At 38.0% G+C, this 26,883-nt stretch overlaps 1 protein-coding gene across 1 annotated transcript in view; it reads right to left on the bottom strand.

Annotated features, from left to right (window-relative positions):
- Positions 1-7,629: 7,629 nt before the first annotated feature.
- Positions 7,630-26,883, bottom strand: part of LOC107601254 (voltage-dependent calcium channel gamma-3 subunit-like) — a 36,634-nt gene continuing 17,380 nt past the window's right edge. Inside the window, exons 2-3 of the mRNA XM_016293368.1 lie at positions 16,185-16,268; positions 7,630-8,732 (exon numbers count right to left, since the gene is read on the bottom strand). Of these exons, the coding sequence (XP_016148854.1) occupies positions 8,239-8,732; positions 16,185-16,268 (578 nt within the window). The 3' untranslated portion in view covers positions 7,630-8,238. The remainder of the gene's footprint in view (positions 8,733-16,184; positions 16,269-26,883) is intronic.

Raw genomic sequence — 26,883 nt, 5'->3', positions numbered from 1 at the left:
CTGTACATTATTGTTTCTCCTCTATGCCCTGCCTTTTTGAAACGCGTCGATGTTTACAAAGCTCATCGGTCTGATAAAAACGAGGTGTGCTGTGATTGGCCAGCTATCCAGTGCATTGTGATTGGCTGAATACCTCAAGCGTGTGCCGGAAATGTTACACCCCTACCATACTGTTGATGCCGTGTCCCGGCCGGAGCAACGAGACAAAAACATTAAAACCCATTACAAATGAGGCATTTGTTGCATCCAGTGGGGACATAATTACTGATTATAATGACTAATACTGTCTTGTTATGTGTTGCGTTGCATTGCATCGCGCCGCGTAAACATAAAGCTCTATCTGCATTTGTGATCAGAGAAATGACAAACAACAAGTGCTACTCTACACTGCCCAAAACTCGCGTTTGAATCATCAGTGGCAAATTCTTTAAATGAAAATGTACTTACAGACTGTGAGTCAGAACTGCCGGCATTGTAGTCTTTTACTCTCCCAGGATCAGTAAACAGTTCTCCATAAAATGTGCTGCACACATCTTGATATTTGGGTTAATCTGTTCTGAAACAGTGTTGTAAATACAACTTAACCACTGATTTGTAGTCATGTCCTCTTTTGGAAGACCAAACAAAGTAGTTTCGCTCTCACAACGAACAACACAGCGGCCTAGCGTGAGGGGAAGCCCCGGCTTAGCGTCAGCTGAGGCCGGGATAGAGTGAGCTGAGGCGGCGGGGGTCGAGTACGGCGCGCCCGGAGGATCCGACGAATGAGTGGCAACCACATGTGACGACCCCGGGCTGGACTCTGCTTCGTCCACGGAGAAAGTTGATGTATTCCCTCAGCGAGCAGCACAGATCAGCTCTAGGCATGACGAAGTGGATATCGTCAACAATACTACAGCGAGAATAAAAGTTACGCCTTCTTTCTTTGCGTGAACATTTGGCGTTATGCAAATCTTCCCACACAGTGACGTAGACATGTGGGGGCGTGCTAGAACGAGCCGTTTTAGGTAGGTGTGGCTGACTCTGAACTTTTATAAAGAATATCTCTTTGGATTTGAGACTTTAGTCTTTGCAACTTTACAGATCTTCTTTCTGCACCAAGATCTTGTAACACTCCAAAGAGAAAGGAAAAATTTAAACCGCATCATATGACCCCTTTAAGTGGGACGTATTGGAATTTCTGTGGGAGATGTGTTTAGTGTGAAAAAAAATTCAATGGTATATGCATAGTGGCCCCAAAAAGTATGTGGACACTTACTGTCACACTTGTTTCACTGCATTAGATGCAACATGTCAACCAAATAGCAGTGGCAAACACTCAGAACTAACCTCATTTTCATTGGACACTTATCATATAAACATGTTCCACCAAGTTTGACAACCAGAAAGTGTATGAGTTTTTTTGAACAATCTATCTATTGCTTAATATTTTTACATAGCTGTAACAAAGTTCATAAGTCGGGAAGAAGGAGGCAGGAACCTGCGAACATTTAAACAAACTTTAATAATAAAATAAACTCAAAATAGCGCGACAGCCCCTCGCGGACGACTGTCGCGCACAAACAAAACCAAAACACAAAATAAAATCCAGGCCTGGTCCTCTCTCGTCTTTCCCTGTCATCACTCCTCCTTTGTATCCTTCCGGAGCTCCTCTGTGAGACTCGAGACCGGTGAGTGGCGCAGGTGTCGCGCATTCGCAATTACTCCACCGGCCTCGCTCCGTTCCCACGGCTCTCGGCCCCGCCCCTCTCGTCACAATAGCAAACTGAATTGTGTGTTTGTGTTAAATGAACACTGATTTACTGATGATAATTTATGAATGAGATTATTAACATTTCGGACAGAATGAAACAGAATTATAATTTCAATTATAATTTAAAATATGAATTAGATAAATACTGTATATAATTATAAATATATGTACAGAAATAAGCCATATTGAGTGGCTACTCAGGTTTATAAAATTGTATTTATATAGATTATATATTTAGATAAGTGCTTGATGAGATTATCGCTACATTTGTATGATTTGTAACTTCATTACTCTTCTATAGCAGCTATGTACAGTTATCTGTAGACTGCCTGTAATGGTTCACTTATAGACAACGTCAGACTTGAGCAGAAACCTCGCCTGTAGAGTTAGAGAGAGTTAAGATGGAGGAAATGGAATTGACAGGCAGAGATTAAAACATTGTTATGGTGAGGATGGTTGACTATCTCCAGACTCAGGCTGAGAGGAGCCAATCTGCAGCCTGCACTTTCTCCTGTAGATAACTCACCAAGTGAATCATCAAAGCCTGTTTAGAAAGCACACATCCAAAATTCCCTTCATCCTTTTCAGTGCAGAAATTAGGTTTTCATAAATCCTCTTGTTTTAATTTTCATCCATCAGTCTTGCCGCTGCTTAACAGGCATGTCGCTTTTTCAGACAACACGAAATTATGGTGTTTCTCAAAGTTTCCACGCCTTTTCTTTTCTTCAATCATCAACCTAAACTCATTGTAAAAACGTTCCTCTACCTACAGTTTTACAAAACCTATACATAATTCACTGCAGGTACCAGCTGAAATGAACATCAGTGGCAGCCGTGTTTCCTCGCATAATCCCACATGAAAAATACTATAGTAGTAGTAATAAATAATAGTAATTTATAGTAAATACTATAGTGTTTTTGAACCATACTATAGTAAAGTACTTGAATTAATTTGTTGTGGTAATTCTATAGTTGCTGTGGTAATATAACAACTATAGTAATATAACCAAATTACTTTACCCAATACTGTACTAAGTTTTCTACAACTATAGGGTATATTATACAGTAAAAACTAAAGTATACTACAGTATTTATTATAGTTTATCAGTTCACTATAGTTAATGCTACAGTATGCTGTAGCATTCATTAACAAAATGTTGTAAATACTATAATATATACAGTATAATACACTTTACTATAGTATGCTTCAAAACATTATAGTATTTACTATAAATCACTAGGCTTATAGTATTTTTTCATGTGGGATAGTATGCATGACCTCAAAACAAGTTACTATAGAGCATGATTTGTAAACTAATACATTGTGCCTTTGCATCACATAATCAGCTCCACATGTATGGCTTTTATAACGTATAAAACCGGTTCTGTAGCTCACCTGGTAGGCTACAGCATTTCACTTGGATCCGGCGCGAACAGAAGAAATGGCATGACTGTTTCAGCAAATAGCCTACAGTTTATCTCGCGTTTGCTTTTTCAAAACTATCGCTTAAGTTTAGGGTAGGATTAATTGGTAAGTTATTTTCAAGCACGATAGAACGTTAAACTTTTAACTAGCCTACCTCGATACTACAACTAATGCAATGAAACGTCGCCAGATTCACGTTCACCTGTTTCAGATAAAAGTGATTAGGCTTTTAGCGCCACTCACTGGACATTTCACTTTTTTCTACAAAAACAAAAACTGGTTATTAAACCATGGCAACAACAAATTAACCATAGTTTAACCATGGTATTTGTAGTAAAACTGTGGTTATACAAATGGTAATCAATCAGCCAAAAAAAACAAAACCGTGCACCATTAAAAGTTGTTAATATAATTTTGCAGAAATGTCGCCACAGGCACGTTGTTTCTATTGTGGTTGAGGGTTGCATAAGAATGTAGATGGTGTCAGGTTAAAGGGCTCAAAAGGGGCAATCAGGTGAAGAGGGAGGGAAAAGGGGAAGCACTGCCTGAAAAACATGACCTTTGTGTGATAGTTATCTGGCTACTGGGAGTGAGCTGGTGGGGGCCCATGAGGAATAGCAATGCTTTTGTTGGTAATCTTGGCACGATCAAGCTGTCCTGTTTTGTGCCTATGACTCAGATCTCCCTGATCTCCAAAAGACACTCACTCAATACCGCCTGCATGGATGCCCTCGCTCACCCCTGCGAGGGACCAACCTCAGGGCCGCAGACCCTTATTCCTCCCCATTCAGCCTCTTGAGAGATTCGCCTCAGGTAATGTCAGTGACAAAAAAGCCCACTTGCATATTCGTATTCAGCCAGTCACACACCTGAGATCTTCTATGCTTTTATTCGGCACCGTGGGATGATTTTCTCCGCAGATGTGCAGCTATCCACCTGTCTGGAGGTCCAATGTGCTCCTCTGACTCTAAACCTTCAATCTGACGGCTCGGCTTTCACTCAAACTGGCCTAAATCAAGCGGCACTGCCCTATTGAAGATGAAGAGGTGCAGCCTGGAGCTCATACGCCACAGACAGGGCTCCTATTGATTTTATAGCACAAGCTGCTGGTAAGCTGTGCTCTCTCTGGCATACTAAATTCCCTGCCCTTCTAGGAGGGCTTGATGAACTGCCCAGGTAGCTCTCACTCATTCCTCTTGTCAGAAGCACTTGAGCTAGATGAATGTCTTACCTGTGCCTCGTGTGCATGCGACTCACTTAAATGTTTCCCAGCGACTCTTGAAGCTTTTTACCGCAGTCTCTGATGATGAATGGCTTTTTTTGTTTGTAAGAAAATGTTTTAGATGCTTTTCCAGGTTTCGCTGTGGAGGATTTATCTTCTGATGTATGAAGACAGGGCATTTTTAGCTGGCAGACATGACCCCTCAGTCAAGTCAAGGTAGATAGATAACAGTTAAACATCATGACGCAGGATGCCATTGTTTTGCAAACACACGGAATGGATGTGCCTTCATTGTTAAAGTCAACATGAAATGATTCCTCAAGACTCCAGACTGGGACTAAAATAGTTTTAAATGCAACAAAAAAAAATTACCATTAGCGATAATAACATCAGCATATGTTTGTTGCATTTCTCCCTCTGAGAGGCAGTTTGCACAGAACTTTCAAAATGTAATAATTATTTCTGACTCACCTCACTCATAGTTTTGATTAAAATATAACATCTGGTTGGGCAGTTGCATATAGTATAGCTGCAAAAGTTCAAATATTTCAGTATACTAAAAGTTCAAATCAGATCCAAATATTTGCAAAGATTTTGCATATGCATGTGATTGGAACATTAGGTCCGTTGTTTGTCAGATGTCAGAGATAGTGAAAAGGCGATTTCAGAGACAACATCAGAGTTTCATTCACAGCAGGAGCCGTGATGTTTGATTCATGAGCAAATGACTCTTATAAAGTGGTTCTTTTGAAAGAGTCAGTCAAAAAGCTCCACAAATTAGCCTTTAACACACTGCCTCACTGAACCATGAGTCATTTTCCCATTATGTCCAATTCAAAGTGAACTAGGAACGTCACTTCTAGTTAAGATACACATTCACAACAGATTTTATATGCAACATAAGGTATTCTAAAAATGTAAATATTTCACAAAAAATATTCTTTAGCATAGTTTAGCATAGTAATTGTAGTGTCATAGTAATATATATTTATTCTGGAGATCAGTTGATATCAGGTGAAAAGGAAAATCAAACAGTTTGCTTTTATTAATTTCTTTGGAATAATGTGCACCGATAAGACTTGGAGTTTGCATTAAGAAAGTAAACTGGGTCAATTTTGATTTCATGTTGACTTTAATATTCTTCCACCCCTGATTCTGAACCAAAACACTAGTTATGATATATCTATGCTCTTGTTTCCTCATTATTTCAAATTTGAAGGTCAGTTTGCACACATTTTGTGAAGAAGACAAAGTGCGCATTGTTGGCATTCTTAAAACTGACTTTATTTTTCTAAATCTTTAAATATCTCTCCGACTATTATCTTTATTGATGTAAACTACTGTATTTAAAAGGTGTGCTTTTTTTCTACAGCATGTTTCAAGCTGAGACTGCTGTTTTCATTGAGAGGTCACATACACAATGTTGCAGGCGTAAGTGGTGAGTGACAGGGCCTAAGACTCTATGGATGTGATTGGCTGAGCAATAACAGTCCTGGTAAGAGGAGCTGATGCGAGGCTGTGATGGAGATGAAGGAGCAAGCGAGCGAAAGTGAGAGACCCGGCGACGGGCGCTCGGAGTAGGCAGAAGAGACAGGCACTAGGTGCTCTGAGAGAGACTTGAAGGGTTAAACTGTTCAACTGTGCCCAGTGCACTCCGGTGGACTCCTTCAAATACGAAACACTTAGTTTTGGACCCAGAACAGCACAATTTCACAACATAAAGTGGATCCAAACAGAAGGCAACATTTACAGTAATATTCCCAGTGAGGCGGCAGATTGCTAGCATGACTTCGGTAGGCTGAATGAAATAAAACTGGAGATGAATGACTGGCTTGCATGAATCTGGAGGCTAAAGTACATGCACGTCAGCTCTTGGGTGTTCTGAAATGAGGTGAATTTCTGGAAAAACTACATTAATATAGATGTTTCAGGATCTACTTCCGTTTCTACCTAACTGACAAGGGGATTAATAATTGCGACAGATGCGAAGGAAAACTTACGGTATACATTATATCATTACATCTGGATGTGTTTTGCATACATGGTAAAGAATTTTTCTTTCTTTTTTTCAATGTAACTAGTTTTAAGGGCAGATCTGTTGTTTTCTCTGTTGGCTGAACTTCTTTAAAGCCCTTCTATGCTTGTTACTTGAAAACCAAAAGCCCTTGGAGTTTATATTCATCAGTATGATATTGATAACATTAACTAAGCAACTAAATCACAGTATACATTTATATTTTGTAGTTAAGTTCAGTATAGCATTAATGTAGACAGAATGAACAGTATATATTTTCAAAGAAGTATTGTATGCATGTTCATAAGCATAGCTTTTGTTGTTGTTTTGTTATTGTGTATAGACTTGAACCTGAAAATCCCTCCAGCCCATTTAGAGGCTTGTCTATTCATGATATGTGAATGGTCCAAGTACTCAGGGCAGTTCCTTTTGATTTCATAACATTCTGATTTTTATAAACTCTTGATGCACAGCTTTTGGTAAATGTATGAACAATATTTTCTCCAAAAACATCTGAACTATTGAAAATTAAGAAATCTACATTTGGCAGCCAACTGCTTTTCTTTCGCTAAATGATGGAAAAAAAACCTCTACGGTATAATAATGACCACAATATCCATATTAATAAGCAAAAGGGCCTCCAGTAAACTTCTTATCAAGGATATATCATTGTAAATCACAGAAAATTGTAAATCATTAAAATAGCAATGAAAACAATGTAATACCAATAAACTTTGCTTGGCTAAAAGATCATATTTAATAACAAGCATTTTAACCCTGTTATAAAAGTTTATGCAGGGGTTTTTGCAATGGAAATAATGGGAGTAAACATTAAAAAAAATAAAAAATAACAGAACTGTGTGGATGGCATGCAGAACCCAGCCAAGTAGATTGAGGGCAGCGTGTAGGTGGCATGAGTGGGGATACATTTGGCAGCCAACTGCTTTTCTTTCGCTAAATGATGGAAAAAAAACCTCTACGGTATAATAATGACCACAATATCCATATTAATAAGCAAAAGGGCCTCCAGTAAACTTCTTATCAAGGATATATCATTGTAAATCACAGAAAATTGTAAATCATTAAAATAGCAATGAAAACAATGTAATACCAATAAACTTTGCTTGGCTAAAAGATCATATTTAATAACAAGCATTTTAACCCTGTTATAAAAGTTTATGCAGGGGTTTTTGCAATGGAAATAATGGGAGTAAACATTAAAAAAATAAAAAATAACAGAACTGTGTGGATGGCATGCAGAACCCAGCCAAGTAGATTGAGGGCAGCGTGTAGGTGGCATGAGTGGGGGTGATAAGCATGAGACAGTGGCACTAGTTGTGGGCTCAATTTCCGACCCGGGAGAGAAACCAACAATGTATACAATCTTGTGAGTGTGAGGCAGCACTCACCAGCAATGGGCTACTGAGCTGTGCATAAGGCGAGTATCAGGACAGCCTTTCGGTTTGTCTGTCAGAAGTGTTACAATCCTCCCCCTCAGAGGGCTTCACAGTTTTGCTGGGCTACCACTTCAGGAACTCCAGTCGCAGAACAAATGACTTTGAGGAGAGGACTAGCATTCTACTCGAGTAGCCCTTAGGGGGAGGGACGTGTGAGTCAGGTGAAACGACAGAAACAGTGACTGAAAAATGAGGATTAAAAGGAAGCACCAATGATCTAACAATTACCATCTATATTTATATATAATGTTATAGAAAGAGGGTTATAGCCCTGCAGGCCTCGAGTGAATTCTTCTTCCTGCTGGGGTCCAGCTCAAGTCTGTGGTTGTAACGTCTTGGCCGTGGCACTTCCTCTGTGCTTAAACTCTCTCAGACTGGAGTGGTCCTCCTGTTGGCTGCATCTTTGAAGTCCTTAGCGTTGGAGTTGTGAGCCTGCAAAAACTCCCTCTCGGAGTTGAGCAAGGCACCCATTGCCGCCTTGGAGGGATCCCTGGACAGGGTGTACATGGAGATGTCTGCCGCAGCGGGGCCCGTGTACCCGCTCTTGCCCATGGGTGAAGCGTCACGCGAGGCAGGCTCGCTGGAGCGGCAGCTGGAGCGCCGGCGGAATCGGTAGCGGTAGCTGGGGATGCGACTGAAGGCCGACTTCTTGATCAGCTCGGTGCGGGACTTGGTGCGCAGCTTCCGGTGTTTCTCGATGAACATGTGCACGGCAAGCACGCCCACCATCTCGGCCATTATGAAGGACAGTGCGCCGAAGTAGAAGGACCAGCCGTATGAGTAGCTCTTCTTTGAATCGCTCTGGCCAGGGTCACCCGAATTGGCAGATATGTACACGATAATACCGATGATGTTACTTAGGCCTGCGTGAGGAGTAACAGCAGAGGAGAGGGCAAGAGAGAAAAGAGAGAGAGAAAGTTACGGCTCAGCACGCAGCTGTGGCTCATCATTCCGTATCATTACACAAGAATGCATCACTTAGCAGCCATGCGGAACACAGAAAAAAAGAACAATTGAAACATTTTAATTAGCTTTTTATCATCGCCATCATATTGAAGGGTAAATAATTAGCAGTTTGCCGTCGAATATTTAGATCATAACCAATAGGACGAGGCAATTCCAAGGGCATTGTTGTGTACAAAGCAACGCTCTGTCATCGGCAGCGCGTTCGCTGCAATCATAAGGACTGATTCATCACAATTCAATTGTAGCGGAGGGAGTTAGGCTCATTTGTGTGCTCATGAGGTCCTAATGGGGCTCCACTGTGTCATGCCTAAAATGGTCTTTATGTAGAAATATTTGTAATATGATGTCCTCTCATACTTTATTTCTTAAATATACATCTATAATTCTGTGATTGTCTATTTACTTTATGCATACGCATGAATATATATGCTATACTTTGCTGTGTCGAAACCAAAATCAGCCTAGACATTATACTCCTTTTATGTTCCACAGAAAAAAAATGCCATGTTGGTGAATAGATGATGACATTTTTGGTGAACTATGCCTTTTAGATTTACTGATACAATGACTTTTATGGTACACATACGTTTTTTGGATTTATGGTGTAAATCAGTCTGTCTCGTCAGAGGTATTTGGTCTAATAACCCGGCATTGGAACACTTCATCCCGAGCGAGCCATCTGATGTTGCTCTGCAGAAAGAATGTGTCCTTGAAGCGAGAAAGTTCAGTAAGAATATCTTTTTTTTAAACATCTTCATTATCACTTTTGGTCAATTTAATTCTTACTGACCCCAAACTTTTGAATAAAAGTGTAGAGTCTGCTCCACTGTGTCATGCCTAAAATGGTCTTTATGTAGAAATATTTGTAATATGATGTCCTCTCATACTTTATTTCTTAAATATACATCTATAATTCTGTGATTGTCTATTTACTTTATGTATACGCATGAACATATATGCTATACTTTGCTGTGTCGAAACCAAAATCAGCCTAGACATTATACTCCTTTTATGTTCCACAGAAAAAAAATGCCATGTTGGTGAATAGATGATGACATTTTTGGTGAACTATGCCTTTTAGATTTACTGATACAATGACTTTTATGGGACACATACGTTTTTTGGATTTATGGTGTAAATCAGTCTGTCTCGTCAGAGGTATTTGGTCTAATAACCCGGCATTGGAACACTTCATCCCGAGCGAGCCATCTGATGGTGCTCTGCAGAAAGAATGTCTCCTTGAAGCACTGTGTTTAGTTAAGTCTTCACAGATTTGAGCACTGCAACAGACAGCATCTGTCGCAAATGCTTCGTACTTCCTTCCAATTATTTGCGGACAGTTCTGGATCAGAAAACGCAGCACACACGGGGCTTCTCAGACTGGCTGAACTCCTCGTTCCTTCACTCTGCCTCAGATCAAGCTTGATCAGCCTCTTCAGAAATAGGATAAAAGCTAAAGGAGGGGCATCTGAGAGTGTCAGGATCAATGTCAATAGCCTAGTTGACTGCCCTTATCAGTACACTATTGCTATGCACACCGCAGCGCTGCAGCATTTGCCCGTCTGAGCGCCTCTCCTCTAAGAAATAAATATTTTGGGACAAGAGGGGCAATCATGTCTACAGATGAAATAACCAGTGAATGTGATAGGAAAATATGACCGTTTCGCTTTTTCTGAAATGTAGCATTGCTACATTGTTTACATTATCCTTTACCCCAGTGCATTTAAAAACTGACAGTGATGTTTATATATACAACAAAACACTGATAGCTATGTAAACCAATAATAATATAAAACAATGCAAATCACTGAACAATCATGCAAGAACATCACGTTTACATGCACTTTCTTTGTCCAGTCTTGAATAAAGAACTGTTGCACAGTCATGCAAAATGTTGTGGGTCAGAACTGAATTTAGAATGCCTTTAAAAGTACATTTTAATTCCTTCATTTAAAATGAGGTTGCAAACAGTAAGTAGAATAGAAATGGAATGATATTCAATGAAAATCAATTTATTATATATTTGATTTTTCAGTATGAATTGCTGATTAAAAAATCTGTCTTTATATAAATATGTAGAATTTATATATTTCATAAATATATTTTCATTATATTTCATAAATTAATACATTTATTTTGGAGGTACAGTTCATTTGTAAGGATGCTCTAATTTATACCAAAACATATTTATTTCTATGATATCTGAAATTCATATTTTTTTTTGACAATTTTAATGGATAAATGTAAAAAATTTATTCTTCTGTTAATACCATGGAGTGAATAGTTATAACGAGTCAAAATGAATAGGAAAGGTATCCACCGTAAAACAAATAAATATGCGGATGATCTGCTGTGACGAGCTCTAATGGGGGTGAAATGATAGAATAAGTCAAAATGAATGACAAAATTATTTGTTTTATTGCAGAACTACTAAAATGTCACCTTGTGACTGTACTGAATATCTTTGAATTGCAATTCATTAATTCATTAAAGTAACGAGCACAAACCTTTGCTTTAACCATTTATGAAATCTCTGATGACTTTAAATATCATTTGATCATTAAGCAGATTAACACATTCATTGACGATCAGTTGGTAAGTTGTTTGTGAAGAAAACTGCACCATGGCTTCATTGTCTTTCTCTAACAAATGTCACTCTCCTTCCCTCCCCTTCATTTCTCTCTCTCCTCAGTGGATCAGCAGTCTCCCATGGCACACCTCATTAATATATTCATGCCCAGGGGAAGACAAAATACTCCTCCATCATCCAATTTTCCTGCCATCCTTGAAAAATGGATCAGTGGCCGAGCCATGCTTAATTACAGCTGGAAATGGGAGATATTTATTGAGGAGGATTGTACAGAGCATTAGCATGCAACAAAAAGGATGACATCTGCGTCCTTGATGGGTCCATCGTCTCGCTGACAGGTAAGATCTACATAGGGTAAGACCTCCGTGGGACGACTGAAACATTTATTTGTGCTTGGCTGAGACTTTTCAGTTTGAAAACTGGACGGATGGGCCTCTCTGGTTAACAAGTCGAGGTTATCAGCCTCATGAATCCCCTGAAGTCTGTGCGGTGGGCATTTTGTAGACAAAGATGTGCAGGGCAGAATGTGAAATGCCTGTCTGAACTTGCATGCAGAGCATGTTAGGCCAGAGGACACGGCCCTCTGCTTCAAACGAATAACAGAGAAATTAGAACAATGCTCATAGGGAAAAACAGCCATCTCAAGGGCAACTAAAGTACGCCATGAGAGAGACAGATAAAGATCAAGTGAATCAAAGGCAGAGAAAAAAACAGAGAAGGGAAAAGCTTTTCAACGGCATTTCCCTTCAAAATCAGCTCTTTTTTTGCTCAGAAATGTATATTTGTAGTGCTCATGAATGTATTTCATTGCATTGTTCTGAATGGCATGCCTATTAGCACTATGAACAGGGCAGCAAATGGAGCTGTAAAGCAGTGGACTTTCTTGCCCTTATAGTCTGGGTAGGATGTCTGTATCTGTGGCTTCTCGATTGCACAAACGGTCGACATGCTGACACCGATCATGTTAGACTCACCCCCAGTGAAACTTCAGTCTGAGATGTCTAGTGTAAATAGTTATTGGCAGAAACCCTGCTTGCTGTGGTTTGTTGTTTACATGCAGTAAGATCTCACATCACATTAGTCTCTCCATAAAACTAACGTGTGGAAGGCTGCTCTTGGACTCTTTGTTAAAGGGATATTTCATCCAAAAATAAAAAATGACATTCTGTCATTCCAAACCCATATGCTTGTATTTTCCCCATAGAACACAATTAGACTCACCCCCAGTGAAACTTCAGTCTGAGATGTCTAGTGTAAATAGTTATTGGCAGAAACCCCGCTTGCTGTGGTTTGTTGTTTACATGCAGTAAGATCTCACATCACATTAGTCTCTCCATAAAACTAAAGTGTGGAAGGCTGCTCTTGGACTCTTTGTTAAAGGGATATTTCATCCAAAAATAAAAAATGACATTCTGTCATTCCAAACCCATATGCTTGTATTTTCCCCATAGAACACAGTCATTTTTTAAACAATTTTCACTCTTTACACCTTTCCATTCAACAACAGCGCATATCCACCAACTGAGAAAACACAAAAGTGCCTTAAAGTCTGTATAAAATATAAATTCCTATCTATTTTCTAAATGCAAGATTCATCTGTGTATATTTTTCTTTTTGACATTTTGATTTTTAATTAAAATCACATAACTCAAACATCCCAAATGATCTCAGATCCCCCTGAACAGACCCAAAAACAAACCTCAGGAGGTGGTCTGAGTACAGTTCATTTTGGGTCCTTTCATGGTTCCATTGCACCCTCTTTGAACACCAAAAGCACTGAGGTTACTTGCAGATTGTTCACTTTTTGGTTTACTTTAACTAAACTGGGTTTGGTTCATTTAAAGGGATAGTTCACCCCAAAAATGAGAATTCTGTCATTAATTACTCACCCTCATGTCGTTCCAAACCTGTAAGATCTTCGTTCATCTTCAGAGCATATATTAAGATATTTTTGATGAAATCCGAGAGCTTTCTAACCCTCCATAGACAGCAACACAACTGACACATTCAAGGCACAGAAAGGTAGCAAGAACACTGTTAAAATAGTCCATGTGACATCAGTGGTTCAACCTTAATTTTATGAAGCAACGAGAATACTATTTTTGAACAAAGAAAACAAAAAGAATTAATTTATTCAACATTTTTTTCTCTTCCAGTCAGTCTCTGCTGCCATTCACGAGAGTACCTCAACGTAGTCCCTACTACGTTTCTGGGCCTTGAACATGGTAGTTTCCTTGCTGTCAATGGAGGGACAGAAAGCTCTCGGATTTCATCAAAAATATCTTAATTTGTGTTCCGAAGATGAACGAAGGTCCTACAGGTTCGGAATGACATGAGGGTGAGTAATTAATGACAGAATTTTCATTTTGGGATGAACTGTCCCTTTAAAGTGTAATACCTGTATATGTGAAAACACCATTAATATGCATAAAACCCCAGCCATCCACCATCAGCTGCAAGCTTGCATCAATTTTTTGAGTGAAAGCCCACATCTCAATATCCCATTAACAATTGAAGAATAGAACTAAGTCACTGCCCTACCTTATTTATTTTTTTTGGATAATCCATTACACTCGGTTATACATCGTGATATGAAGGAAAAGTTACAAAATAATCTATAAAAGATAAACATCACTACATTCTACACTAACATTGGGGATTAACCCTTATACATTTTACATATCAGAAATAACATGTTTCCAACCCTGTTGAATGCATAACTCCTAGTATTTTCAGGTAAGGTTATCATTTACCCACACTTGACTTGTATACTCGCCAAAAGTGTATATAATTAAAAAAACATTATTATTAAATAAGTATTATGCAAATAACATTATAATTTATAATTGTACCTCTAAATGCCTATTACTGTAAAAGGTCTAATTCCTGATGTCCAGGGTGTATTTATGGGTCATTAGCAGTATTGTGAGCATTCCATCTCCACACATATTTATCTAAATTACACATGATTGATTTGGTTGCTTTTTGATAAATGGACATCACAGAGAAACCACCGCTACTTATTTCATTTTTGCCTTTTTTCCTCATATTTTTAATTGAACAGAGGGAAAATAAAATAAATTAATGTGGGTGGGCGAGTGGCGGAGGATGAATAGAAATCATGAAATTAAAACAAATACAAAGTTAAAAGACCAGTCCAGTTTGATACCGCACCATCACAGTAGTTTTCTCAGTGATGTTCATTCATGCAAAACGATTCTTAAAAATGTTCTACTTCTGTGTTCCACAGGACAAATAACAGTGTACAGGTTTGAAACAACATGAGGTTGAGTAAATAATAACAGAATGTTTTTGGTGAAGTATCCCTTTAACGTGTGACTGGTTTATAATCACAGGAATCTGGTAAATAATGTATTTGACACACAAGCAAAAACACATATGAGAGAACAAACACATTCCAAGAATATGTATGAATTTACACAGGGGAGCCAGTTAAAAAAGATGTCACTTAAATAGTACAACCAAACGGCCATGACAGTGTAAAGACTTGTGGGTAAGCATGATTTATCACTAAGCAAAACCATGACATGCTTGAATGCGTGCATCTACTTTGTTCAGCTTCAGTCACCAAGCAATTTCAAGACACGCTGCACCTAATCTATAAGATGGTAAAAAGTGTGGAGGTCATTGCAGAAACTGAAGAAACCCAGCAGGGCTAAACGAGAAAAATCCATCTGACCAATATGACCCTTTTCTATGCATATCATCAGTCTGGGTGATTGTGAGACGTTTGAGATGTGTGGGGGAGACCGTAGCAGTCGGGGATCTGTGACTGTGAGTGTGATGGACTTGTACAGAGTCCTTTTTCTGGGTTTGAGTTTTTAGTCCAGTATAAATACATGTTTCATTTGAGGTTTATATGAGAACAGCGTTTCATCTTACAGCATCAATATGCAACCAGTACTATAACATTACTGTATGCTTGCACTACCGCTCAAAAGTTAAGGGTCAGTAATATTTCTTGATGTTTAAAAGAAGCCTCATATGCTCTCATAAGCCTCATAAGGCTCTATTTATTTGATTAAAAAAACACAGAAAAATGGTGGTATTGTGAAATATTATTACAATTTAAAATAGCCATTTTCTACTTTAAAAAAATATTTTCAAATTCAAATTAATTTATTCCTGTGATGCAAAGCTGAATTATCAGCAACCATTATCCAGTCTTCAGTGTCACATGATCCTTCAGAAATCATTCTAATATGCTGATTTGCTGCTCAAGAAACATTTCTGATTATTATCAATGATGAAAACAGTTGTGCTGCTTAATATTTTTGTGGAAAGCATGACATTTTTGATAGGTGGTTGTTGTCCGAGTGGTTGTTGTTTGAGTCTATTGTTTGTAATTAGACAGATTCCACAATTTGGACCAATTCAGGCAATTTGTGGGCCACACTAGGTGGGTATTTTTGCACTGACAAAATAATCAGCCAATCATAGTGACATGGAGGCAATTTTACCATCCCCTGACCTTACCTTTACGTCACGCTATAGGTACTCAATAAGAACCAAAAGAAGCCAAAAGAGACACTGCCTCCCCCTTTGTCTGCTGGTATCACTGTTGGACGGTGCTATTGCATAAAAATGAGTGATGTACACAATATTTCAGCTCATATTTTGAAATAATTGTTTTTGCCTTTTCTATATTTGATTATTTTCTCATTCAATTTATTTTGAATAGGTGCCTTGCCTCCTCCAGAGAAAACGCCCCTGATGTGTGTTGTTTTGACAGACTTACGTAGTAAATACTCTGCTGCATCCTGCTCATAATCTGCATCCTCCGGAAAGTGGTCAATCTTCTTACAGACACCTCGAAATGTTCCTGCAGCCATGAAGAACAGAGAGAGAGGAGAGAGAGAGTAAAATATCATTAGTCTATTTTGTTGCGTTGGAGCGCATACAAATACACACACACACACACACACACACTACAGGAGTCCATTTTATGTGTAAATACAAAAGTAAACGTGTCTTGGTGTGTTTATTTTGCAGCATTTTCTTATGCATTTATCAGGTCAATGAGCACAGTCCTAGTAAGCTGCTGCTATGTGTATATGTGTGTGCGTATGTGCATGTATATGCATGCCGTCTTGTGCATTCACTGACAACCCCTGTTCACTCGGCTGTGCGCTCAAGATGACAAATGAACAAAAATAACGCTTCTGCCCTCGGGCGTAACATGTGACCGGCTAATGAAGAGGTTTATCGTACCAAATACATGCGCCCTATGTAGGGGGAAACCATTCTGACACATACTGTCACATTCTCTGCTGCATTAAAGGAGGAGTACACAGCTCAAATGCTCGGTTTGTGTTTGAAACATTTCCATTTTAAGCAATTCTCTGTAGCTAGTATCAGTGCACAGTACTGTTAAAACTGTTAAAATGGATGCATTCCAAGAAATAACTTGAAATTAAATCAACCTTTTGTTTTTGCCTTCAAATTCTTTTGATATGCTCCATGGACCAAATCAAAACCCATCTGACAGATATGATTGAAACATTAAAAATCCGTGTATCATTCATTATATTTCATAATTTCATAATCATAATTTTTGATTTATTATTGAAAGTAGAAAAATGTCACTACTCCTTTTTAGTTTTTTCCGTTTTTTTCCAAAAAACGAAAAACGAGAATTCAGCTTAAATTTTTGTTTTTCATTCAGGGGTAGAAAAATGAATAAACAGCTTGAATATTCAATTTCTACACGTGGGCGGGAATTAAACACCCCTTTCTGCTGATTGGTCAGCCGAAGATCAAACCGTGCCATCATGAGTATTTCTGCAGTATCACGCAGCAGAATAATAGTCCTCCACTGCTGCAGTTGTACGGATTCTTAACACATTTATTGCAACTACATTTAGCCTTTTTTCATCAAACAAACAGGCTAATGAATAGCTCAACACAACTCATCTAGAGTCTAGGCAGAGTCTAGAAAGGGCTTTCTTCTGTGTAGATATAAATTCTATTCTTTGCATCAGCTGGGCATGGCAGGGTATGATATGACAGCTGTCTTAGCCTACCCTGCTCACCCAGTAAGTCTGTTTAAGTAATTAATTAATTAATTAATTTGTTTCAAAATAAATATTTTAAACACTAAGACAAAAAGGAAGGAATAATAAATTGGCTTGGGTATATATAGGCCTATAATGTTTACGCAAGAACTGACAACCAGAGAACAACAAATATTAGCCTACTGTTAGTTATATAATGTAGTCTTGTGTTTTATTAAAATGTATTATAATTTATATCTCAAAAGGATATGCACTTGTGTGCAGCGTGAGCCGCTGCGCACTCGCACTGCAATGCAAGAGTGTCATAAAATATAATAACTTGCCATTTCGGTTGGTTTCTCACCAAACCCTCAGTATAGGCCTACCTTCAGAATGCTTGGAATATACGCCACGAGATGCATAGGATTATTTTACGACAGATATGCATCAGATACAAAAAAAATAAAAATAAAGTCACCATTCTCTGCCATTAAATTGGCAAGTGGGAGCAGGACATTTTTGTGTTATTAAGTAATAAGCCTTTAGAACAACATTAAGGTGAGTAGTGACTCTAGTTCACACAGTTCCAATAAATTGCGATGGGTTAAATAAACTCAATAAGCAGACAGACATGACTACAGTCAAGCACAGAAGTGCACAGGAAATAAGCAGCAGTCATATTTAAAGCAGTTTAAATTAATATTGAGTACTGCTTGATGTTCACTTGGATTTTTTTCTCCCATCGAGGGGAAATAACTTAATACTCTGTCATTTATAGTTGTATGGTAAAATGTATTTTTATTTGTGTAACGTTTCGTTCAAAATAACTACAAAATGTCATGCCTTTGAAAAATAAAGAGAACAACAGAATGCGCTGCTTTAGCGCGTCTCGGTCTCCTTGAGCATCTTTCTGGCGCATGCCACAAACATCAACCACAGGGAATACTTGTCTTTTAAAAGGCTTCATTTAGATGATTTTACATTAAATGCATCATATAAGCCACTTTGGAATAAATCACAGTAGGCCTATGTATCTAGGGCTGGGTATCGTTCAAAGATTTTCGATATCGATACCGATACCTTGACTTCGATACCGGTTCCTGAACGATACTTTTTTCGATACCAATTTTATGAAATCCATTTGAACAAGATTACATTATCTAAAAAAAAAAACTTTGCTTTTATTTTTCAGCTTGTTGATGTTTATACAGACTCAAAGCCACTGCACAAAGGAACAAAATGTAACAAACAAAAAATCAGTGCAAATAGTTTTAATAAAGCTTAAATAGTCTTCAGTTTACACATCTGTTAGCTACATTTACACTAGTGCGTGTGACAGAATCACCTAGCTCAGACAGAATCGTAATTTTTATTAATTTTCTACTGATTTACTGATGAGCATTAGCAGTTTCTAGCGCTGTCTGCCTGTGCTCTCTCTTCCATGATCGCTGCTCTGACTCAGAGGTAATAACATATTTAATTTCATCAACAATACATGGCCAACACACACACGGCAATCTGAAGTTATTACAAAAACTTGATGGTGGTTTAAAGTGAGTTTTGAGTAAAAGCGGAATATAAATCTTATTTATTGTCTTATGCAGGGGTTAAATTGAGATTTGTTATGTGTGTGTTTTGTTTTTTGTGCAAATTATTTGTTCTATTCCCACTAGTCTCATTAATACTTTCATTTCAAATTCTTACATTTGATCTATAAATTCAATTGACACTGAAAAATACAACTGCATTAAATAATTATTATGAGATTATTTTAAATATTTTTTAATATACAAACAAGAAATTATGGTGGAAATTATACTTTTCAACTAAATTGAAACGCCAGTAGGTGGCAGTAGTGAGCGTTTAATGAGTGAGTCATCAAGTCGTTCATTCAATCGATTCGTTCAAACGGCAGATTCATCAGATGTTTATGCATGGGCTAATGAAACTTTGACTCAACCGATTCGTTCAAAACACGGAATCAATCAGCAATGAATCGGCTGGTTGCTGTGAGATGCGCTGTTTCTGCCTAAAATGTAAGTGACCTAATATTATTGTATTTACTTATTGAACTGTTTATAGAATTATTAAACAGTCGTAATGGTGAAAACGTTGTGTGATGTTGCCTAACTAACTGTATTTTAAATATAAAAACTTTCCATTTTGCATTTTTACCTCAGGATGCTGAGTTTCTTAGTGTTGTGCGTTTTGATTTCTCCTGGAGAGGCTGTGAGCCTCGCCTCAGCAGCGCAACCTTATACCGTCAATAGATGCATTATATACATTAGATATCCACTATTCGCCACTTACTCTAAATGTAATAACATCAGAATAATATTGCGTTTTGGTGTTTACATAGTTATTTTTGGTTACTGATGTTTTAATCATGTTACTTGTCTAGCGTTAATGAGTTAATGTCAAGCCCTGGAGTCTATAAGTGCCGAGGCTCAGCCCCAGACGGCCCCCGGCCCAATTTAAACCCTGGTCTTATGTAGCATGATGCTATAGTGTGCATGAATGGTCACATAACACGCGCTTTCGGTCTGTCATTTGTCGGAGATAGTGGAAAGCCGGCTTGAAACGCAGTGGAAACGCCAGTAAGACGAGGATCGTTTTCATTTTAAAACAAAAGCGCACCAGTGTAAATGTAGCTTTACATCTATGGGGGCTGGGACGCATTCACACTAAATACTCACGTGTGAGCCACATTTCTGAGTGTCACAGTCGCGGACCGACTGTGCAGACCTATCGGTGTATTAGGCTGTAGTAAGATACCACGAGCAGACTGCTCCGTACGTTTTCGCATCGCTCTCGCGAATGTCAAACACTGATCGATCTGCGCCTTACTGACGCTGATGAGATTAACCCCTTAGGTATCGAAATTTGGTACCGAACGACGAGACGTTTTTCGATACTCGATAGTATCGAGGCAATTCGGTCGGTGCCTAAAAAGTATCGAACTCGATACCCAGCCCTATATGTATCATGATAAAAAAAGCGACTTTACAGTCTGGAAATACTTTAGGCATTAGCAAAAATTTTATTCTCGGACCCCCTATCACTTTAAGAACCGCTGGTCTACACAGAAGAAAGACCTGTCTAGACTCTGCCCCGGTACGAGTTGTGTCGAGCTATTCATTAGTCTGTTTGATGAGAAAAATATGAAATTGATAAAATGGGTTATTAATCCGTACAACTGCAGCAGTGGAGGACTATTATTCTGCTGCATGATACTGCAGAAGAACTGATGATGGCACAGTTTGATCTTCGGCTGACCAATCAGCAGAAAGGGGCGTTTAATTCCCGCCCACGTGTAGAAATCGAATATTCAAGCTGTTTATTAATTTTTCCACCCATGAACGAAAAACGAAAATTTAAGCTGAATTCTCGTTTTTCGTTTTTTGGAAAAAAACAAAAAAACTGAAAAAGAGCCGTTTTCTCATTTTTCTACTTTCAGTATTAAATAAAAAAACTAATGATCGAATGATACACGGATTATTAAACCTCTGTTTTATCATATATTTATTTATATTCTCAAATATGTGACTGGCATCCATTCAGGCTCAGTTTGATCCTAGCAAAACACTGTGGGAAAATATAATAAGATACATTATAAATTAATAAAATCAAACTTAAATTGGAAATACATCAAATGGCATGACAAAACAAATTAGACAGACAGACAGACAGACAGAGACAGAGATAGATAGATAGATAGATGATAGACAGACGGACGGACGGATAGATAGATAGATAGATAGATAGATAGATAGATAGATAGATAGATAGAATTACAATACAATCTTACAATGCAATTACAAAAGAGGACAGAATGACTTTTCAACCGGATCAACCAAATGTTAGGCATCAACCAGCATTTTGAATAAGAACTCTGAATTAATACTGAACAAACGGCACCTAATGAGGCCACATAGACCAGCTTATGGTTTTCATGGGTCTGTGTTTGTTTCTGTGAAATGCTTTTAGCCATTTTGTTTAAGAAAGAGACAGAACAGGTTTCTGTGGTGGATGGTGAGGGCTTTCGATGATTCAGAGTGAATCAGGGCACTTGGGCTTCTTCAGAAATCCCCTCTGGCTCAACCCCGCAGCCTTCTCCCACCATCACTGTCTACAGGTGACCTGGCAAACTGGCCACTCAAAGCCATTCAGCTCTATTCACTCCCTCAAACACACACACACACACAGGCACACAAACATTGCCTGCTCATAACACAGAGATGGAGGGAGATCAGAAAACGAGTAGGCGATGAAGACTCGGAGAGAGGGACGGTTATTGTCATGGTGACTATGACTGCTGTGACGTATTTATGCTTTGAGTGGGAAGGGCTTTAATGTGATGTGAGTCCTCGGATATAAAACAATGTGAATTTTGATGAGATCGAAAAATTGCGCTATAAAACACCCCATGCATCAATGACTTCACCTAAAGGTTGCAACGTACAATGATAAACAATTACGAAGTGTACCATTGTGGGTTTTTGGCACTTTATGAACACATCCTGTAACAAAGCACCACATTTGCAGGTAGGGTTGGGTGGTTTAATATTATATCACAAAATCAGTCATTTTAACAGTAATGGTAACAATATGTATTACTATTATTATATATATATATATTTTCCTACAAATTCATTAATACAATATTATGTTATATAACTGAATAATAATGTAATATAATTAAATATATTAAATAACAATCTACTATATAAAACAAACTTAAAATAGAAAAAACAGTAGTAAATCTGAAAAAAATAATAATAATTTCCAGAAATCGCAAAGTCATATTTCAAGCCAAAATTAAAAATGAAAATTAACTACATTTTGAATAATAAAAAATGTATCATTTAACATTAACATAAAAATACCTTTTTAGAACTATTAAGATTTGTGATTTTGCTAAACATTTTTAGCAAACTAAGCATGTCCCAAATTCTCAGTGTGCAATCAATCAATCAATCAATGTAATGACTTTTTGGGAGGAAAATGCTTTAAATGTCAATAAAATATTAACATAATCCATACATAACCCTAACAGAACAGATAACATAATAAAACATAACCCTAACAGAACAGATAGCCTTCTAAATTTTCACAATAATAATAAAAAAATATTTATAAATGAATAAATATTTATACTTTTGGGTACAAATTTGTCCTTATCATTTGTTATCATATTTCAATAAATCACCTGTCCACTGCCCATGTCCACACTTATCTGTCTAGTGTAGTGTGAAGTACAACCAGGCCTCTCCATCCTCCAATGAGCTGCGATGGATTACAGCGGCGCTAAAAGCATCATAAGACCCAGCAGCTGCTTTTACCAACAATCACTCAGATTTAGAGCCCGGCTCTTTGTCTCCATTTACATAACACACACCTGCAGAATGACTGCGTGTTTGTCACAAATTCAGTCGCCGACCTGTCAGAGAGCTTCACCGGAGGATGGGTGAATGCATTAGCGAGGAAGTATTTCATTAGCTTTTATCTCTGTGTTTACTATCATTACAAACAGCCTGTGAATAAATAAAAAGAACACTGATGCTATTAGCTGAAAGGGTCCCCTGGAAAAACGCCTGCAAGGAATACATTGCATTGGAATTAAAAGTCCTAATTTGGTTTCTATGCTGACAATGCAATGATTCAGAATAATCTGATTAGAAAACTTAAACGCTGTTTCCGTAAATTCACACACACACACAAAAAAGTGAAACCTTTTTGTTGTTTTTTCGGTGTTGTTGTCTGCAGGTGGACAGATTTGTCTTCATCACACTTTGAGGTCTCATTGACCCTTTTGTCTCAGGACCCTCTTAAAACAATTAGTCACATCTGAGTCTGTTTCACACTTTAAGATAATGGAGTGCTCGTGCTCAGATATCAATAGAGACGTTGAGAGAGAGACAGAGAAGTGGGAAAGCAAGTAGTTTACAGTCAATATTGAGGTAAAATCACCAGAGACATGTTTTCAATTAAAGGCTACCTTTGTGTGAATTAGAAAACAACTCATCCGGTTGTGTTGATTCGAGCCTCTGGGTCTCCGCATTGGAGAGAAGGTGAACAGAGCGGTGAGTGGCGAGTCCCGCGCCGCACAGACACACCTCCGGTCTGAATAATTCAACAGAGATCTCCTCAAAGGTGACAGCTTTGTTGGAGGAGACCAGAAAGATTAAGAACTGATGGAGACATTTTCCACTCTGTCCTCCCTTCATCCCCTCCTCCTCTTGGATTGTGTAGCCAGCGCAGCTCTCTCGCCTACTCAGCGCATTGCTAACAGATAAAGCGACACTTTTATAAAAGGAAAAGGAGAAAAGGGGATGAATAGGGGCTTTTGTGTTGCTCTGAGCTTCGGCATCGTCTCTCTCCTCTCTCGGTCCTGTGTGGCCGGCGGTGGGTGAAGAGCTCTGCCGCTGGAGCTCCTCTGATAGCACACAGGCTGCCTGCCTCGCTCTGATTGACACATGGTTAGTCACACTTCAGAGAAATACATGCTCAGCTTAATTTGCCCATGCATTCACTCTCAGCTTAAAGGGAACTTACAGTCAAAGTGTAAAGACTTCATTTGTGCTGAACTGAGCGACGGAGCAGAAGTCAGCATTTCCATAAAATTTCCTGTCAAGGAAGATTTCACCCTGTTTCTGGAATATGATGGCCAAATCCATTGACGATGTAGGCAGTCTCAAAGCCTTTCTTTTTAGTGTGTTGTACACGTGAAGAATATTGTAATTTTATTATACATCATTATAGCTGTGCTCCAAAATCTAGTGAGCTACCTACTGTATCTAGTGTTTCAAGGCATTATAGAGCACTACGGAGCAATTCACACAGAACATGCTTTTGTATTCCACTAAGCTGCTTTTCTATTGTTTTTCTATATAAACATGCTAGAGAGAAGTGTTTGACCACTACACTTGTGTCTTATGTTCAAAAAATTTGAATATTCACGACTATGAACAAGACTATTACTGATTCATTTTTCTGTCGGAAGTGGAGGACTTTCATTTTGACTCACAGATAATGCCCGTGTCTGAGCACAGACACACTGGAGCGCCCATTCTCCATATTTATTAGTTTATAGTCTTTGTTTAACATCGCTGCCAAATAAATGTGACAGAACTGTTAAACAATGAAAGTAAATGGTATATGAAAAAGTATTACAGAGTTTGCCTTTTTATTGATAGCAGAAAGACAGGCAAACGCTATCATACTCTCTCTTATACCGTATGCATACAGCAAATAAGAATTTATATAATTTGAACAAGTATTTGAATATCTAATAAACACTTAATTCCACAAATCTTGTACACCTTGGTAAATCCAGGTCCTGGATCTTATAAGTGTGCACTGGTAGCCTGCATAAAATATTCCTCATACTGATTCATTGTCAAATTATTCATCTTTAATTTTGTAAATATTACGGGAAATAAACAAATTGTAAATGCAGTAAATGCATCTTTAAAGTGGACATAACACACACAGTTTCTGCCAATCTCATGTGAATCTTTTGAGTACCTATAGAGTAGTATTGCATCCATCATATCTCTGAAGAGTCTTTAGTTTTATCAGATTTATAAAAGACGGTAACAGCTTTAGCTTCTCTCAGAAAACAGTCGAGCACCTGGAGGCGTGCTGTGGGCAGAGCTAAAGAGTCACAAGCATGTGACGCTTTTGCGTAGTGATCGTCTGCAAGCTGTGACATCGATATAAATAAAACAGGAACAAAAACTTGACTTAAATTAACTATGGTTAAAAACCAAATCCAGTCATATATATTTGAACCAGAATCAGATCTGGATTTCTACTTGCATAACCTTAATGAAGTACATTGATGGACAAGCTCTTGCTCTCGCTCTGGTTGATGTGTGTGCACACTCTTCCTACAGAAGTGCCCACTAACGATTACCGGTTTGACGATAAATCATGATAAAGTTCCCCACGGTTAGTATTACCGTTTCATCTTTTAATCATCATTAAAACCGTATTAGATTACCGCGATTTGAACAACTCGCGATAAATTAATACTGTCCAGAATAAAGCACAGTTTTAAGTAACAGTCTCACGTGTGCACAGCACGCAAAGTAGTTTAGTTTTGAGTGAAAACAGGGCGGAAAAGCTGGGAGGTTTTAAAAGAATTATACAAATGAATACATGAATGAATTAATTATATGAATGTACCTCTGAAGGTTCTGACTGTCTTCAGAAACGATTTGATGGCATTTTGTTTTCATCTTTGCTCCATGTAATACCTGAAGGAAGTGTTCTTAATTGCAAAACTGCTTTGGCCACAGAGGTTACGGGAAACGGCTGTAATTCAGGTTTCTATAAGCGCCACCTGCTGTCAGCGAGTGGATTTACAGAGACTTATATTTACATTTCAGTCTGTGTGCAGTTTCTGTCTGGCCAAAAACGCACCGAATTTGCATGCCCTGCTGTAAATTTTGACCGGTTGATGAAAAACAAGCTTATGTGGATTCTACACATTTAAACATTTCAGATAAGTTGTCTAGAATTATTTATGGAGCAGATAAAATACATATAATCATTTAATAATCAATTATCATTTTGACTTATATCTTTTCTTTATTTAAAGGCTGAAATGTGAGGTTTACCTTTTTATGAAACTTTTTCAAAGCTTTATTTGAACATTTACATTAGATATTTCAACATGCTATTAAACTGTTGTCAGTCAAGTTGTCATTTAAAATCCGAACATCATTGATAATGTTATTGTTTTAGTGATTATGCAAACAAAAAGTCATTTTATTTGTTGCTTGTTGATTTTTAAATATAAAACTTGGTCAAGTGATTTATGTGTTGGTATTTTTGAACATCTACAGCACATTTTAACAATACCGTAATAATACTGATAACTGTGATAATTTTGGTCACTATAATCATAAGAAATTTTCATACCGTTACATCCCTAGTGCCCACACAAGGAATCCCGCCCTTTATGATGTCATGCAGGGCCATACTCGAAAAAAAACTTTCAGAAACTTATAGAACCTTTGTCATACGTCCAACTCATTTTTTGAGACTTTCATGATTTGCATGAGAATCTAACTCTTTATCAGTGTAAATAAGTCAGAATGCATGAAATAGCATTAGACGTCCCCTTTAAATGAAACAGTCTAATACCCGCTATATATCGGTAATTGGCCATCCTGCTCTCTAATATAAATATATATGACATCAGCCATTAAAAAAATGCATATCAGTATTTTTTCTGTACACTCGCTGTGGATCGAATATAAACTTCCATACTATACAGTAAGCGAAAAACAGCATCTGTAAAGAGTAGTATGACCAAATTCATAGTATTCTAAAAACAGAAGTACCCGGATAGAGTGCTCACTCGATGGCCACAGGAGAGGATTTGTGAATGGCAATGAAGCAAGTTCACGTGACAGTAACAACATAGTGGAAGTA

The sequence above is a fragment of the Sinocyclocheilus grahami genome, unplaced genomic scaffold (assembly GCF_001515645.1).
Source record: "Sinocyclocheilus grahami isolate Dianchi unplaced genomic scaffold, SAMN03320097.WGS_v1.1 scaffold302.1, whole genome shotgun sequence".
Classification (NCBI taxonomy): Eukaryota; Metazoa; Chordata; class Actinopteri; order Cypriniformes; family Cyprinidae; genus Sinocyclocheilus; species Sinocyclocheilus grahami.
The sequence above is the reverse complement of the archived record's forward strand: the minus strand, read 5'-3'. Positions and strand labels throughout refer to the sequence as shown.